Source organism: Sitodiplosis mosellana, unplaced genomic scaffold, assembly GCF_009176505.1.
Source record: "Sitodiplosis mosellana isolate CC-2019 unplaced genomic scaffold, AAFC_SMos_1.0 Smas_scaffold_6197, whole genome shotgun sequence".
Taxonomy (NCBI): Eukaryota; Metazoa; Arthropoda; class Insecta; order Diptera; family Cecidomyiidae; genus Sitodiplosis; species Sitodiplosis mosellana.
This window is the reverse complement of record NW_022601438.1, coordinates 8,395,079-8,413,984: the sequence shown is the minus strand read 5'-3', so window position 1 is coordinate 8,413,984 and position 18,906 is coordinate 8,395,079. Positions and strand designations below refer to the sequence as shown.

The following is an 18,906-nucleotide window of genomic DNA, read 5'->3' as shown; positions in this document are numbered from 1 at the left end:
CAGCAACCGCAGATGAAAAATAAAAACATTCCCATCAGAATGGCATTCAAATGCGTCTGTTTGTTAGCTTTATATTTCAAATTCGTTTCAACTTTTCGATCACATGATGGACAAATGACTTTTGTTGATTCTGGACCAAGCGCAACGGGATACTTGACATAATTCACTTGATTTTGAATGAAAGGATTTTGCGGTGATTGTCCAGAAGCTGGATACGGTTGCCTTGTTTGTGTATGTGAATTCCATTCCCTTAGATTCCCGTTCACCACCATATTTCCTCCGGAATGAACATCATTTTTCCACGGTGGTGGATTTTGATGGTGCTTTGGAGGTATGCCATTGGTTGGTATATTTGGATACATCGAATATGATATATTTTCCGTTTTACATTCAATTTCGCGAAATTTAGTTCAAACTTGGTTTGAACGAAAAATAAAAATCTATCAATTTTTGTTAGCTTACTATGGTTAGAAAAAACTGCGTTTATTTTTCCATCATGCATATGTTCTGTTTGTTCTGCGGTCAATTGGCCTTGAGCCAAGTTTCAAGTGCACAAATACAAAGTTGTTTGTGGAATCGAAAGAGAAACCAACACGATAACATTGTATCCAGTGGGCATGATTGATTGAAAATTAGTTCGTTGCTTCAAAATTTACGATGAAATTTTGATTTCAATTTCATTTCACGTATTTGCTATTCATTCGACGTCAATTCAAAAATAAAAAGCGACAAAAAAGATGCGACCGAAGAATGAGTTTTGAATTTAAATGAAAATTTAATCATAAAATGGCAATCAAACTCAGGCAAAAAACAATCAAGTTACAGATTTAAAAAAAAAAAGAAGCATAATAAAATTGTTTTTCAAGTTTGAATGTGTTTATTACAATTTATCAAACAACCAGTGCAAGTGAAGATGAACGATTTATTTTTATATATGAATGAAATGAATTTGCAGTTAAGTGTTGTTGTCCACCGCCGCAATGGCCGCCACTACCGCTTATTGTTTGTACGTTCCAATGTATGCGTTGCAATTAGGACAATAATGATTACGATTCTTGCATGAATCCATGCAGTAGGGAACGCACACGCAAGGCCAGCACCTATTAAACCGAAGGAAACCAAAAAAAAAATGTGTTAAAAAAAACTGTCCATTTAATTAAAATGTATTGAACTAATGTGTGGTTGTAACGTACAGAAATACACAGAGCAGTAGAGCCACGATGTGTGTACGAGTGGTTGATTCGTTTTCCACCTTGGTCTGAACACTAGCGTAACAACTTGGGCAAGTGACTCGCGATGACTCCGGTCCGACTGCGGGAACAGCTGGAAAAAGCAAATCGAAAAATTAAACAAATGAATCCGCATTAGCTCATCGACAAAAAGTGAGGAAACAAAATCAAAAGCTTGGCTCATATGATATTTATTGCGACCAAAGCATAAAATCTATTTCTAGTCAAGTTTTGGTAAAGCTTATCTAATGTACGGACTTTATTGAAAGCAAACGTTTGACAACAACATGCAAATATACTGATAATCCTGCTTCTTCTGATAATCCAACCTTGTAGCACTAGATTCTAATACCAGTATTAGACAGGGCACTGATTTCATGAACTTGAACTGTTCAACTATTCTTATTTCAACTGAAGCTACAGTTTGTTGATAATAGTACTTACATCGATCGATTTCAAATTGTCGACAGCACACCACAAATACAAGTAGGAATAAATAGAAAAACGTGGATTAGAATATATGCAGAAGAAAAGACATTACAGCGTTTTTAAAATGACAAGAGCAAAACATTCCGAATACTTTTTGATAAAAACCGTTCATCATTTTAGCCACAAAGCATTTTGTTACGAATTCTTCTGTATAGTATGCGAATTCCTTTCAACCGAGCAATAATAGCGACTCATGTTCCGCTTTGATATGCGACAAATAAGGTGAACGTTTTTCATTTTCGATCATTCAATTCTTTCTATATCACATTTAAAGCGATAAGATATTACATGAATTTACTTTTACAAATTTATTTCTTCGGCTGCTCCGATTGATACACAAATATAGAATACAATTTCAGTGTTGAACATTCAAATGTAATAAATGTTATCGCTCTTCATGTTTTTTTCTGGGCATTTGTTTTTATCAACTGTTTGCTTGCACCTTGCCCACTAGAATTTCATTTGTCGAGTCAATTTGTATTATTTTATCTATATTTATATATCATATTTCCTGGTATATTACCTGAGTATACTCATACACATATGCATATTAGCAAATATCAAATAAAGTTGATAGGTTTAAACACATTAACAATATTAATACGAGCAATGAAACTAGTCCATTGAAATTAAATTGATTCGCCCACAATGAATTTTAAGTGTGATTTACATTCCTTCATATTAATTCTCGATACAATTCAACAAGTTGCTAATCAACTTCTTCTATTCATATTTAACACATGCAAAATGCTCTTTTGTCTTTTTCCATCAAATACAAAGTTGCTAACAAGTAATCGAAGGGCTTGCGACGCCTGTTTAAAATACATTCAAATATTCCAAATATTTGAAATATTTTCAAATATTTTCAAATATGTCAAATATTTCAAATAATTTTAGGCGTCGCAAGCCCTTCGCAAGTAATGGCTAAATTTGTACAGTGTTCACAGCAGTCAACGGTTGAGAGCCAGTGCTGTCCAAACTATTGACCACTTGGCCACTCGTGGCCACGCGAATAAAATTAGTGACGAAGTACATTCCGTTTAAAATTCTTGATTTGTAAGACGAAAGCGGCAAAAAGTGCAACATTGTGGATTCCTGGAATTCCACAGTGAAAATGACAATAAAATGAGTAGACTGTTCATTGAATTTTCATCGCTACGTTATGTTTAAAAAAAATAAATATTTGATAAAAATATGATTATGCTCTCGATGAATCATGATTTTCGAATCTTGTTTGTATAACAATGTATTATTTTTAACGCTATCTCTTCGGTACAAAGAAGACTCACTTAGAATTTGATATTTCGTTGATGAATGAAGAAATTGGTTTGCCAAATGAAACGAGTGATAGAGACGTTCTTGATCTGATTCTAGTTTTCTTAATACTCAATGACATAGCACCAGAAAATTAAAAATGCCATACATACCATTGATGATTGGAAATAAACGAATTTTAAATGGTATTTGTTATATTGTTTTCTTTAAAAAAAAAAAAATTGGCCATTGGCAATCTCCATGGTTTGGACAGCACTGGTTTAAACCAACGATACTTCATATGATTCAAAATGGGACTCGTCTGTTAACACTTTTTTCGTTTTGCATTGCTTTTCGTAGAAATTATATTGGATAATACGGTTTCTCTCGGTGAGAAACTTGAAGAAAAACAATAGGTTTTTTTCGTTTGAAAGTGATTTCCAGCTATTTGAATCTGATAAAAAAAACAGTTTATCATATATCACGCGTCAAAAAAATCGTATATTTCCCATGGTCAAGATCGTTGTTTGTAACACAATGTACCTAAGCATTTTTGAAATAACCTAAACTTGATTTTTTTTTCTTCGAGTTAAGTAAATAAATTTTTAGTTTATCGTTGAAAATGGATTTATTTGATCATTAAGGCGATTCACTTCCTTTGTTCCAACTATCAGCTACACTCCAGAGCACCAGAGGCCATTTTGTGAATGAATGTGTCTTTGTTTTGCTACGACAAGGCCATTCTAGGTGTTTGTTTTAAATTTTTACCACAATTTTAGTCAAAATATTACACTCACACGCTTAACTTACCGGTGATAACGTTGACTGCAGTTGGGATTTGTGGATACGCCATGTTAATTCACTTGATTGAAATTTTAATTGAAACAGGAATTGAATATATGGAAATAAATCGTAGGTCCGGTCTGTAGCGAACTATTCGACGGTATGTGCCTAACTGAAATTGGTCTATTGAACGTAGATGCACTGGGGTTGTTGATATTGTTGATACGAACACAGTTTGTGCAAACACATACATACGGTTTTGCGGAAAGTTGGTGTAAGTGGCGGCAATGGTCTGAGCGGAGTTAGCACATACATAAATACCATCCGAATGTGATTTCAACACATGTACATGTGTTTGTGTGTATGTGAGTTGAACGCATGAATGAAGAAGTCACATAGAGGTGCGTACGGATAAGAAAGATGCGTAATCTGTTCGAGTATTCATATGGTACGTTGCGTACGGTGAGCATTCTTAACAAAGACACCAAAAATTTGACCAAAAAAAAATACCATTTGTAAATGTACTTCGATGTATTTTTCCTCATAGCTAAAATGTCACATTACGATTTGTATGTGTTGGATATTCAACACACCGAACAGTCAATTGACTGTTTTTACATCCACTTTTCACAACACAATAACCTAAACAACTTTGCATGTGTACCTCGTACACATTTTCAATTCTAATTATTGTGATGATGTAATCGCTTCATACATTCGAGCCAACGAAACGAAGATGAATTGTGTACTTTCAAAATAAGCACACAAGTACATTACGGTGACGAATGAAATGTGATGGTAGAAGGCACTGCCATACTACGAGCTCATGTCAATTGCAACAACAGAAGTACAAACAAAAGAACTTGGGTCTGATCACCAATAGAATGTGAATCCTTTTCAATTATCATTCTTATGAGGCGCCCATAATATTATTTCATGGAAGACGTATCGAGCGACTCATAAATTATAATTCATGAGCATTCTTTATCAATTCAGTTCGTTATTTTAATTGATTGAATGAATAAATATAAAAATTGATTTTGGCCGTGGAAAGTAATTCAACCGTTGAATGTTCTTATATTGGATTACCCATTCCAAGAGAAAGGGCCAATATGCTCATACGTTGTCTATCCGCCGAAAATACACTACAATATATATTCACGCTTATTGAACGCCGAATTCAATATATATTCTATTCTATATTCGGCGTATTCTTCGGCGTTAAACATATTGAAACAAATTCAGGCCACCAGATGAATGCATTCGTTGATTCAATATGATTCACGCTGAAGAATACACCGAATATACACTAAATATATATTCAATTCGGCGTCCAATAAGCGTGAATATACATTGTAGTGTATTTTCGGCGGATAGACAGCGTATAAACATATTGGCCGTTTCTCTTGGGATGCCATGTACATTACCCCCCTGGTAAACATTCAAACAAAATGATAATCATTAAAAGTATTTCTCGGTGACCACTTCACCTCTTCGTCATTGACGAATCGTCAAAAAACATCATTGAGAATCAAATGATTTACTGCATTTATAGATTGATTTGTTACTGTATTGTCACATGCAGCCAAATTGAAATAAACAACTCAAAAATGCACACAATTGAATTGCGATAGTGTTATCTATTTACAAGTACCCAAGAAAAATTTCAAGTAGAAAAAATTGCCACTTAGACGCTTACCAAGTAATGTTTATATTTTTGAAGAAGAAGTAAAATGTCAAGTGAAATTAATCCAAATTCACTTCAAGTCACTATTCTACTTCATGTAGTTTTGGCGCTCACTTACCGCTTTAAATTTTTATATAAATACTAATTAGTAATGCTTAAGCATTCAAGTAGCAAAAATCTACTTTTATACGCGCCAAGAAAGCAATTTAATCTACTTGGATTTTTGCTTGAGAATCTTTTGCCGATGATAGCGATAATAATGGTGCATGATTCAAATTCACTTTATCTTTATTTTAATCCAAATTAAAACTAGATCAGCACTAATCCAATGAAATGTCTAAAGCACAAATAAACAGAGATAAAAGTTCGTTGAATCATTAAATTAGTCATGATGAAAATGGTCCGATTTAAGAGGTTATTGCGAAGCATTGTTTATTAAATGCCGCCTATGAATGCTGTGGTTTCGTTTTATCTATTAACCGTCGGGTTTCCGATTGCGTTGCTAAAATCTGTCTAAAATGGACACATATTTACAGTCTACATCCCAAACTAAATGAGTCTTGTTTTATTTCACTTGCTCTACCACAGTTGCAGCCGTTTACAAAATGTATGAAACTTTGGGAACTCGTAAAAAGAATTTACCGCAGATATGCATCGCAGATTTTTGAAACTGATGAAAATATATTGGTCGATTTTTCGACCACTGGTGGTTAAATTTTTTCTCAAATTCTTCTTCCTTGTGAGCCAAAAAGTATAAAAAACCGGAATTTTTCTGCGAATCGATAAGAGATAAAAGCGCATGATGAAAATAGCAAAATCCACCGATCAGTTTTTCGACCAGCGGAAGTGAATGGGTTAAATTCGATGAGTCAATACAACTGTCAAATATAGATGATATTTTTTTGTCGAAGTTGTTGTGCTTATTCTTATCATTTGGCAAAATATGTGTACGCTGTTACACAGACGCTGTGTGTCTGGTGAAAGTATTCACTGTCAGCTGTTGACGTCAAATTACCATGACTCACCACGATTGACGTATTAGTCATGAATTACCGGTGCAAACAAAAAAACAAAGTTGAAACAATGGAAAGGTAGAAAAAAGAAACTGAAGGAAAAATACATCAAGAATTGTCGATCGAGTACATGCACAGTGCATTTAAGATCAATCGATTACAATCGGCCAGTGCATTTCGATGTCGTGCATTTCGAATAGTTCTGTTTCAAACGAAATTTATTCGTACGAAAATCCAAATCGCATGCAAATAAAATAATACAAATCTACGGAGCAAATATATATGCCTAACTGTAATTGAAGCAACCCGACAATTATTCGTTGAACTTTTTAATTGAAGGTTGTCACGCAAAAAAAAACGAACAACAAATGTACGTCAAGTTCATGATTATTGTTTTGAATTGATCCAAGGCAATTTGTCGAACGTTTAGATGGCGCTTTGAAATATTTTACTATATTCAGCCTCGCTGTATAATGGAGACGCCCAGCCAAAAACTCACTCGTCGCTTTGTAAAAGTAAAAGCTAATGCTAGTGCTGATATTAAATTTAAAGCTGTAGATAAAAAATCATTTCGATGTTATTGTTATCCCACGCTAAATTTCAACATGTAGTAGCTATAATTTGTGTACTATATTCAAATACAGCTTAATTTGAAGGTGTCCCAAGAGCTGAAGATTGTGAAGAGAATTTCAACAACATAATGGAAATTCACGGAAAATCCAATCGACATTTCTGTTTTGCATGAAATAGTTGGTCGTAGAAGAAATTTCTTCTCAGAATAAGAAAATTCACTTCATCCATTGAATACATTTTCGCACAATTTTCGTGGATTTTTGTTTTAATTCGCGATGATTTCATTCACTTTATGGAACCCATTAAGATGTTTGTCTTCCAATGAAAGTATCTGCTTTCGTAAACAGTAAGTTCGAAAGATCTCCGATTTCCATATAGAACAAGTGTAGGATTTCTGAGGATTTCATTGCCATTTTGAACGAGTCAAGGCTTTAGTCAGACAAGCTGAACGTTGATGAATCATTGATCAAATGATGAGAATTAATTACGCATTTTCCTGCGAAAAATACTCATTATAACGGGATAGTAATATGGTTATGATATACTCTTTTTACACAGTTGCTTGGCGAAATGATGTCTCAATGTGTGCGGGTTGTGTGGGTGTTGTTATTCGAGTCAAGTGTTAAGATGAGGCTCAAGGCTGAAGCCGGATCTAACATCCGAAATTCAAGAAAAATGGTGTACTTAAATAGTTAATTCGAAATGCATATCATTAGCGGAGGTAAAATTCTCGTATGCATGCTCGCACGCACGCAAGCAATCCAACACAAATATTACAGATTATGGATATGCTGCACCAATTCATTCCACACCATGGTCTCTCATTTCGTAAGCGTGTCTATGTGTGTTTGTGTGTGAAAAATGTCGGAGACTCGTGATTTAGATGGCATCAAAATGTTTGCTCATTTTACACACGGCACCAACATCATTCTGCCAACTTGTAATCGGTGATGTTTATTCAAATTAGAACAAACAAACACACGCACACACACACACGGCCGTTTCGCATACAATAGACAATCGCACCTGAAATACAAAACCATGCTAATGTGCCATTTGAAGGAGTCAAAGCGCGACAAAATTTACGTGTGATAGAATGCAAGCTGATGCCAAACGCAAGTACTTAAAATCATAATGAAGAAAAACAGTGCAGCAAAGAGAAAGCGTAAAATTGATAATCAAATGACAGACCGGGTTGTGTGTGTGTGTGTGTGTGATAAGGATAAAAAATGCACAATACTTTGCATATGGACTGAGGTTAGCATAAAACACTTGATACACCACGTCACATCCCGCACTATAGGCCCGACAGCTCGTTTGATCAAATGAACATTGTTTGTGCTCAGCCAGACAAGAGAACAAGTCAGATTTAAGACACTTGATTTGCGAACGCATGCCAAATGCGATGTTTTTTTTAACGAAACATAAGCCGAAGTCGAAACGCAGTCGACAAACACCGAGATTTTGGGGGCCACATGTGTAACGGTTTTTTCTCGTAACTCGGTGCATTGAAATGAGAATTTTTACATGAATTTCGCGCTATCCTGACGAGAGAGAGAGAGCGGCGACAAGAGTTAGAGTATGTGGCTGTGTGCCAAACGCATTTTGCTCACACATCTCGTGCTCGTATCGATGAACAGTGAATAATTGTCAGCGATGTATGCGTAATGATGTTCATCTCAGTGAGCGCGCGTTTCGAAGGAACAAGCGAACGGCAAGGATTCTTGCCTGTACACACAAATGTGGATAGAGAGCAACAGCATCAACATCACAGAGCCGCAGCAGCAGCAGCAGCATCATTAGCATCAGCAGTAGCAGCAGCAATGTACGAAAATATGAGTAGAACATGAAACATCCAACAAAACGGAAACAAAGCAGCATACAATCCCAGTGTGTCGGTGTACGACAACGTTGTGAGAATGAGTGAGCGAGCTTGAATACGCCGTTTCGAAAGCAAACAAAACCAAACGAAGCCAAGCCAAACCGTCTCAATGGGCAAATGGACCAAACAGTTTGATTTCAACATTGAACTAAATCGCTTGTGTGCGCCGTGAGTTCGTCTCTGATTCGTTCCTTCGTGTGGTGTGATGATATTTCCAGTGATCGCGTTTGTTGTGCTTTTTTTTCTCTCCTTTCATCAAACCGGACACGGACACAGACACACACACACACACTCACATACACATCAAATTTGATTAAAATAAAACTCATTCAGTGTAATGCAATTTGGAATTGGTTTGACGACAACAACAACAGCAGCCACAATGATGACGAACTCATTGTAAACTTGATTCATATAATTGTGAATGAAGCAAAAATACTTTTTTCCCTCTGTTCAAAAAAACTTGTTTCACCATTTCACATGTCAAATGGGTGCAGTGTGCCACAGTGGAAAGTGTGTTGTGAAATTTTAAAATTAACGGTCGTTATTGAATAAATCGCATTAAACTGAATCAAATTAATAAAGAGAGAGAGAAAAACGAATAAAATATTATTTGCAATTATATCGAGAGCGAACATCATCATATTAACTGATAAACAAGTTGATAACAAAGAACCCAACTGACGAACAAAATTCATTTCGTCCTTTAAATTTTGACCAAATAAACAAATAAACTCTGTGCTCGAAAATTACCGAATATAAATGAATTCACGCGCCACCAAAATATATTCCGAAAATTCGGTATCAAGGATTATTATGGGATGCTTAGTGTGGCAATAATATCAGCATTACAAGGAACTATGCCAAAAAGTAGCAAGCATACAAACGGCAAAAGTGATAAATTATTCATTTGCGGCGATCTGAAATGTGGAGCTGCTTTGTTACTGTGTGAAGCACACAATATTTAGAGAGATGTTTTACAATAATTGTTGAGTGAGTGTTCAACAGCAGCAGCAGCAGTAGCCAAAGCGCAAGAATTTCGATGAGTGAAACGAGAATAAGAAAATACCAAATTCTTCTCTCCCCTTCTATGCGCGCCAAAAATTGATGTCGATAATAATTGATCGAATAAAAAGGAAAAACGATCCATTCAAACGTTCATAAGTTGCAAAAGTGGTTTGAATTTCGAGACGAGAACGCGATATATGTATATAGTGTCCGTCGTCCGTGTCTTCAAAGCTTGTGACATCAGAAGCACCAAAAGCAGCAGCAGCAGTAAAACAAGTAAAAGCAGTAAAAATGGCAACAGCCAGTCAATGCAACAGTGTTGCTTATTAAAATGAGAATGGCAATGTGATAAAGAGTGCTTGTTGATTAGTGGGTTGTGGAAATGAGAGTCATTTTCTTTGGCAAAGTTTAATAAAACCATATATCATTTAATCTAAGTAAGACATAGCGCAAACGACGCACCATACTCACACACACACACACACACACATACGCTCATCGATGAACAAAATCATCCAAGCCAATGAGATAGATAGACAGACCGTGCAAACGAATCGAACGTGAAACGCGCGCGAATGAACGACGACGAGATACACTCAAAAACAGCACATTTATCGAATAAGAGCCAAGTGATAAATAAATGGCACTAAATAGCAAATAACAATTTGGTATTCCATGTATATGTACAATCTGGTATGCTTGTGGCCCAGTGTGTGCTTTTAGCATAAAATCCAATCGAGGGAAAAGAGAGTGTGGGTGAAAGAGATAGATTGAGAGAAAGAAAGACGGGAAAAGAAGAAAAACAACGGGAAAAATCGCATTAGATATTTTTCGACACATTTTCATTATGTGGTACTAACATTAGTCGGCATTAAAAGTCCATTCAACAATTTTCGATATCATTGTCGAGACACAGCCCTTGGAAAAGTGACTGAACAAGATCAACGCACCACTATCGCGCTCATTGTATGAGCGAATAAATTCACTTTTTTCCTTTCCTTTTCCTTTTTTGCCGAGGCCAATGAAATGATGTAATGTTTTTAGATTCAGAGACTATTTCACCGCATGCTGCAAATAAACACGACGACGCCTCACACGATTTTTTCCACGAATCATTAGTAAAACCACAACACAAAAATTGAGTAGCAAAAACCTACGCAAACAAAAAAAAGAGAAAAAATAATCAATTCATCATACGAATAAATGATGATAAATCAATATTTTGCAAATCAATAAGCTTTATTTTAAAGTTTCAAGTGCTGAAAAATACAAAGCGATTTCCGATTTGCATTTGAATGCGCCGCGAAACGATCATACCCATACACACACACACACAACCCGAGGATAATCGTCTTTATTTGCTTTATTCGGTTCGCGCGAAAAATAGTACATAAACCAGACATCGTATTCGTTAATTGCATTTAAGGCTCCCGACGCACAGACAATTATTGAAATCAAGTGAGTATTTTGTGTCAATTCGATTTTTATTCTTGTAATTGTGTCTCGGTGTGTAGCGAGAGTTTAGAAGATTAAAAGATTTCGTAGAAATTGCGATGGATTTAGAAAAAAGATGTTCTGCTTAGAAAAAATGGCAAATGCTCGCTTGTTGTACCATACATCTTGATTTTGTAGTAGGAAAATCCCGAATAAAATATTAGACGGGAAACGAAATCGTGTGTATCGAACAGCGATTTTTCCGGGATTGTATTTGCTATGTCGATGCGATGACGAAGAACAGCAATTAAAACAATGGCCAGCAATTATCATTAGTCAAGCGTGATTTATCAAGCATACAGATACACGCACACATACCATTGGCACGAAACTTCCTTTCAACAACATTCTATCTCTGTGTACGGCTTCATCGGTAACACGCTCTTCAACACAGCAAACAAACTTATACCAGGAAATTAACCAATTTGAACCTTGTGCTGCGTTTTTTTCTCTCCCTCTGACTCTCCTTCAGTCACATATTGAATAAATTATATGGGTTCACATCATCACGTTGGAGGCGAGTTAAAGTTTACCCAGTGATTCAAAAAAAAAATCCAAATCTCATCAATATTTCTCGCATTCTCTCTTCTGATGCTTTCGACGAAATGATAGATGTGGGACGCAAATATTGAAAACTTGTATTGAGATGAAAAATGAAACATCTATCATTATTTTGTCTGGTTTTCGTCACTTTTTTTCCTTTTGCTTGGCTTAACTTTCAATTTCAGCACATTTTTCGAGACGAATGAGAATGAAAAAAGTGTAGTAAAAAGGAATCCGTATCAAAATTTCAACACAAAATTTGCCATAGTCATTGGGCCACATCGATTTTTTTTCGTCATCTTTTCATTCATTCATTCATTCATTCACATAGTTGCACATATGATTAATGTTTGGAAGATTTTCAGTCGCTTTTTTTTACATACAAAATTTTCCATTTCACCTGCCGATACCATATTGTAAGGCATCATCTGCCCTTTTGCTGCACACAACCGAGAAATAAAAAAAAACCATTTCAAAAAATTTCATCCGATTATACACAATTGCTACAATTGATGCTAGTTTTAAGTACTTGTTATACGGGGTTGGTTTTTTTTTCTTCATTGGTTCGTGATTAAATGGAAATGTTCATGCTCAAAAGCTGACGGCTTATTCAAAATGCCATCTCATTTCGTGTCACATGGCAAAATGACGAGACCAAGAGTATTATGCGTTTAAACGCTACATTGTTAATCAGAATGATTCCTCGGGCTTTTTCATTTAAATAAGCTTATCACTTCGGCTCGGGTTCCCGTCAGTTTTTTTTTTAATCTCTATCCGTTCATTCGTCAGAATTGCACATAGTTACCGCCCGTAACCCCATCATACGCTTTTCATTTTTTTTCTATACTGGCCATAATCATTGAGCGTACCAAAATTTTGCGGGAAAAAAGGATTTTGAAATCAAGAATTACCATTTTAAAATTTGGAAAAAGTTTTTCAGGGTGACAAAGAAAAGAGGATACACCCATCGTTCGACAAAGTGAGTTTGGAAGCGAGAGTTATAGATAGAGACCAAGAAAAGAAAATGATCCAGAAAAATGGATTTCTTTCCCATAGAGTCTTCATATATATCTATAATCCCGTCCAAAAGTGTCATTTTATATGTTCCCAGATGATGCGAATCAAATCTATTGTGATCCTTCTGAACAGAAAAAAAATGATAAAAAAGTATATTATCCCCGCAGCCAAGTGGATTCCACGCGCATTTCGAACGACAAATTTGCGATTCTCACATGTTTCCATTCCATTTGGAAGTGAAGTGTATATATACATTTTGTGTTTGCGAGCACTTGAGTTCGTATGCACGGCAACAAGTGCATCGCGTGTCTATATGGGAGAAAAATAATATTCAATTCATTCGCTTTCATTCGAAGCAGCGCATGGGTTTCTTTTCTTTTACTCTTTTCTTCCTTTTTTTGTCGACAAAAACAAAAGATTGTTGAAGAAACGAATTCGTTGTAATAAATTTGGTGAGCACAAAGAAGAATATAATATAACCATTCAATTGGTCTGCCACTCAACATTTAGTTTGGGGTTAAGTGCAATTTTTCATATTTTTATTTGCACATTTTTATACATATATTCGTTTTTAATGATTTTTCAAAGAGACAATAGTGAGATAGAAAATAAATCGAATTTGTCAATGTCCTTATGTTTGAATTGCACTGGATTCATTTGGCATTGACATTTGAATTTGAAATGTTTATTTTCCGAATGTCACTTGAGGCTTGAGGCATCTGTCTAATCGTTCGCAAAACAAACCCAATTATTGTGTGGTTTTGTGACACAAATCTTCTCCCCTCTGCCGCATTCGTGATTCTCTGCAGAAACACTTGACTGGATGTGTGATTGCATGGCGGAAAATCGGTGGCCATAGACTCGTTTCCGAGAAAATTCCTCCAAACCAATTTATTTAGTTAGCTTATAAAATATGCAGCAAAATGATATAAATTGCATCGGAATATGTTTTATTGCATATTGTGTGGCATGCAGTGTTTGGTTGAGATAATATCTTAAGATGAGATAACCAGATAAGATAGATAAGATATTATCTTTTATCTTATCTAGATGGAAAATTCATTTTGCGGATTTATCTTATCTTTATCTTTTCTTCATATTTTTCCAATTATCTATTGTCATATTTTAGATAAATTTTAAGATAAACAAAGGCTTAATAAGTAGAACGGGTGGGTTTTGAATGAAAAACATTTGAGTTTTACGGAACATTTTAACATTTTTTTTTTACATTTTCGTTCAATTTTTGATTGATATTTTATTCTCAATCGTTTGTTCGACTCATCATTCATCAAAACAAACAGATTATTTCCTTTTCTTTTAATTTTTATGTCTCCAATAATTCAAATTATTGAAAATTTTCAATTTCGGCTTTATGCTTCGAGTTTCATAGACCGTCTTCAATGAATCTGATGTGAGATTTGATATGAATATTCGGCTTGAAAAATGTATTCGAAACCACCATGACAATTGAATTTTTGGTGAAAAAAACTGATTTTTGTATACAAAGCCGAGAAGTTATGAAATTATAAATTTGTTGTTTTGAAACTTATGACCTTAAAATCTATTTGATTCACTTTATTCTGCCTAGAATCGTTTCAAACTCTCCGGAGCGAAACGTGAATTGACAGCCAATTGTCGATTTATTCAAATTCATACAAATGTTCAGTGCAAAATTCTGTTATAAAAAAGAAACTAATGTCATAGCCTTCAATAGGCTTTTATCTGACTAGAAACTCAGATAAAGATAAGATAATCTTATCTTTTTCAACAAAAGATAGATAATTATCTCGACATTATCTAGATAAATTTCATTTATCTCAACCAAACACTGGTGGCATGGCATGGAATTGAAATGGATCAAAAGACTCGTTTGCTACACGACTCAATGAATCGCATCCATTTTTTACTCTCGTATTATTTTCACGGTGAATGATGTTGCCGTTCAGCTTTTTGCCGTTTCTGTTCGCCACTTAATGAAAAACAAAGACTCGTTCAGACGAAATGATCACAAAATCGGATAGCAGAACTGTATGTGGACTAAGAAAATGTCAAATGTGGCACTGCACCGGAATAGAGATGGCCTTTTGCAACAACGAGAGAAAAAAAGGTAACTCGCTCACTTTTCGATCCGATTGAATTGAGTTTAAAATCAATATTAACGATTGAATCACGTTTTCCATTGATGTTTCAATTCGTACTCAATCAATTTTTTTCCCTCCTTTTTCTCGCAAGCAATAGATAAATATGTTATGCACTATTTGTTTTTCTTTCTTTTTTCTCTTTCGTAATTACATACATCGGTCATAGAAGTGTTCAAGCATTGCAAAGTATTCGATTTCGGGTTGGACAACACGTTTAATCCGAAATACCACATAAGTCATGTACAGGATACAGAGCGTTGATACATCGTCAGATTGTAAGCGGATGGTTGGTATGCTTGGAATGTGTTTGCAATATTTTAGGGAATCGATTACCACAACACACATACACAGACACACACAAAAACAAGCCTCGAGACCAATGCCAAACAAAGATGCGGTCGAAAAAGAAATAACAGCAATAATCAAAACTGTATCACTCTTTTGGTACCAGAGCTGTTATAGGCACTGCAAAAGTGCGGGCACTTGAATCGGTGCGGCACCGAGCTCTTTTTGAAAGTATAATTCTTGAGTATTTTTGAAAAAATTTTAATTTGCTATTGTTTTAAAGAAATAATATGATTTTATTTTGCTGAAAAAAATATTAAATTATAAATTATCGGAATTTATTTTTTGTGATTGTACTAGGTGCGGCACTCAAAATCTAAGTGCCGGCACCGATTGGGTGCCTATAACAGCTCTGTTTGGTACATATGTGTTTTCAGATTATCAAACCCCACAAAGCACACGCACGAATCAATTCACGGAACGAATGAAATCCGCATCATTTTCACCACTCATCGACTGTTGACCATTTTTCATTTGAAAATAATCATAAGCGTTTGACCACCAATGCAACCATTGTCCAGGGGTATGGATATAGTTCAGCAGCAACTCATCTCTTTGCAGCACTTTTTCTTTGTTCCTCTCTCCATTTCTTGTCGCTATCTTTATTACGAAATTCGATTCTTGGAATATGCACAATGAAGAATATGACATCGACCACGGTCGAACATATGTTCAAACATCTGAATACGGTCAATATGTGACAGTGTGTTGCATTGACCATTCACACTTAACCCCTGGCACATTATAGTTTGTCATACCAAATGTTGTCACAACCGGAGAGATAGGGAAAGAGAGAGAGAGAGAGAGAGAGAGAGAAAAAAAAAGAGACACAAAACTGTGAAACGCAAATAGAAAATAATGGCAAAGTGTTGCGAAACGGCCTGATCCATTATTTGTCAGTTGCACAAAACCCACCGATAACAAAGCTCTTTGTGCGGCGTGTGTGCTTATTATTACGGCATGAAAACGCATCAAAAGACAAAACACACATAAAATAGTGAACGCTAAAGTGATCGAAATTCGTTTTTATTTTCAACCGCCCCCAGTCGCATTTCACCGAAAATCACAAACATCAAAAATATATAAAAACTAGCAAATCCTGTCAAATAAAATTATCACGAATGGTGGTGAACGGTGACAATAAAGCATAAGCCATAAAACCAATCTATGTACGTGTTTTTGCGAATGTGCATTTGATTGTGTGTATGTATGTGTGTGTGTTTTGGTGCACGGTGTGTATTATTTAGCCACCGAAACGGATTGAATTTGCGATAAAAATGCTGCTTGATACATCTAGAATAACTTTGATGTGTTCTTGTGTCATTGGGTCATTGAGACGATTTTATTATTCTTTTCTCGGTATCACCACCACACCATTCTACCACCCAAACCCTGCCCGTCCATCTCGCACTGCTGCTCGTTGAAAAAGGCACATTGCCGAATGCCATCATTTCAGAACGCCATTAACTGAAGATAAACGAAGAGAATGAGAGAAATAAGGCAGAACATACGCGCGCAACACAGATTCGCCTTTTGTGCTCTTTGCCGGGACTAATTCGAAATACATTTTTACGAAAAAAAATAAAAAAAAATTACGCCACCACAAACTCTCACACTCTGTCCATCTCTTTGCTTTAGCTTTGTTTTGGATTTTCGCCTTGATTATTGTTGCTCGGTGTGTGGATGCTGGTGCGGGTGGCGAGCGCGCGCGCCCGTGTGTGATTGTGTGCTACTGAGCACAGATCGAAACAACTGCGGCCAACGAAATGCGTCTCTCATCATTTATACCCGTTTACACACAAACCATGGCCAAAAAGTCAACAAGCCGCACATTCGTCGCAAACAGAAATTTTCAACGCATTTTCTGCTTCTATTATCCGTGTATTTTTGTTCCCCTGTGTGTGTATATATCTCATAACTCTGCTCGATACCCTTTTTTTTGCTTTTTCTTCTTCATCATCTTCTGGGTCAAAGAGGGAGAAAAGAATTTTCGTTTTGTCTAAGGGTCATGACGGCTAGTCAACTAATTAGCCGATTTATGTTTTTACTTGTTTTTACTTAGTCTCTCGGCAAATTATTTTTCGTCTTTTAATGAATCTTTTGAATAGACAGCTCCGGAATAAACAGCAAATTCCTATTCAGCTTTCTCATTATTCTTCAAGTTTTCTTATTATTCTTCGTTTTGTCGTTGTTGTTGTTGAGTTGGTTGGTTGGTTCGTCGTTTCGGTACATTGCTCACGCTTGTAAATCAAAGCCAGAAAATGTTTATGCTTATGGAATTCCTTTAAAGTATAAAGTATATCGCCCAAGAATGTGTGGCTTTTCATTCACAGGGGCAATCAAAGTGACGAAGGACTCACTCGCCCACTCTCTCTCTCTCTCTCTCTCTCTCTCTCTCCCTCTCTTCTTATGAAGCCGAAAACTAAACGGGAAATTACTGAAAGAGAGCTTAAGAAAACTCTATTCAAACACATTTTTTTATCGATTTTGCCATTTTGGATTGTAGTTAAACGTTGTGTGAAACGTGCTTGCAATATGTAACAACATCACACATACACAAACGAAAAAAAAGGAATGTCGAAACATGCCAAACTGCTGCATGGCATCACACACATCGACAAAACCAAAGCACGCCAAATGCACTGCCATTGAAAACTAGGATCGCAATGATTGCTAAAACGTAACATACATTGAACGAATTGTAAGTGAGCGAGTGAGCGAAAGAGCCACCAACACGATGGCTGTAATACACGAACATGCTATACATACTATGGCATCGACACGCATATGTTAAAAGCATTTTCTACTAAATTTTGTGCTGCATACAGAGCATATAGATTCGACCATGAGTCGAGAATGCCTTTAGATCTTCAAGATTAAACGCGTACCATTTTCAACAGAAAATACATACATACCCTCCCTCTCTCCCTCTCTCCCTCTCTCCCTCTGGTGCATCAGTGCAAATGAAACAATAAAGCAATTCGCTCATTCGTTCTTTCGTTCTTTTTTTCTTTCGATTACAGCTTATTATTTTAAGAAATATTAAGTCACCTAGAACCTTTGTTACACCACCGCAACAGCCAGTAGAGTGACAAATAATCATAGTAGGTAGAAGTCACTGCAAACGATATATACCACACGGCGAACGACGATATATAGAGAGAGAAAAAAACGTCCAAAGCTAAAACTAATATGACACAAAAAAGGGAAGCCGAAAGTGAAATGGAGAACCGTGTCAAAGCGCAATAGGGAGATTTTTCGGTAAGAGAATACGCGCGCACATAAGAACCGAACATTGCCATATCACGTTGTTGTCACACCGAATCACTATATACGTGTTTTTTACACTTATCCCGAAAAAAGCAGCAGCAGCAATAACAACGACTTTCAGAACGAATTGCACATGGAAATGGAGAGTACAAAATTAGATTGCGGCTAGTTTGTTTGC

At 35.9% G+C, this 18,906-nt stretch overlaps 2 protein-coding genes across 5 annotated transcripts in view; one reads left to right on the top strand and one right to left on the bottom strand.

Moving 5' to 3' along the window:
* Positions 1–854: 854 nt before the first annotated feature.
* On the bottom strand, positions 855–4,251 carry LOC129577048 (lipopolysaccharide-induced tumor necrosis factor-alpha factor homolog). Of its 2 annotated transcripts, none has more exons than XM_055463462.1 (3): positions 3,783–4,251; positions 1,194–1,323; positions 855–1,100 (listed from the first exon to the last, which is right to left on the bottom strand). In XM_055463462.1, the coding sequence occupies exons 1-3, from the start codon at positions 3,823–3,825 to the stop codon at positions 998–1,000; spliced, it is 276 nt and encodes a 91-aa protein (XP_055319437.1). In that variant the 5' UTR covers positions 3,826–4,251; the 3' UTR covers positions 855–997. The 2 variants fall into 2 exon arrangements, with proteins under 2 accessions (XP_055319437.1, XP_055319438.1); XM_055463463.1 differs by having other exon boundaries at positions 1,194–1,311; positions 3,783–4,221.
* Positions 4,252–9,070: 4,819 nt separating this feature from the next.
* The window catches only part of LOC129577053 (cyclic nucleotide-gated cation channel subunit A), an 80,693-nt gene continuing 70,857 nt past the window's right edge, over positions 9,071–18,906 (top strand). For 2 of the 3 annotated variants that reach the window (XM_055463470.1, XM_055463474.1), the window contains exon 1: positions 11,244–11,376. The gene's annotated coding sequence lies outside the window, so the exon portion shown is untranslated. Of the gene's footprint in view, positions 10,195–11,243; positions 11,377–18,906 lie in introns of those variants that run through there. The other variant, XM_055463472.1, reaches the window with a different exon arrangement.

What these genes read in the sequence shown, in the direction of transcription:
- LOC129577048 (XM_055463462.1), bottom strand. Translation starts at nt 3,825, where the DNA reads ATGGCGTATCCACAAATCCCAACTGCAGTCAACGTTATCACCG. An exon ending in TGCAGTCAACGTTATCACCG is followed by an intron (nt 1,324 to 3,782) that starts GTAAGTTAAGCG and finishes TGCTTTTTCCAG; the next exon opens with CTGTTCCCGCAGTCGGACCG. An exon ending in CTACTGCTCTGTGTATTTCT is followed by an intron (nt 1,101 to 1,193) that starts GTACGTTACAAC and finishes TCGGTTTAATAG; the next exon opens with GTGCTGGCCTTGCGTGTGCG.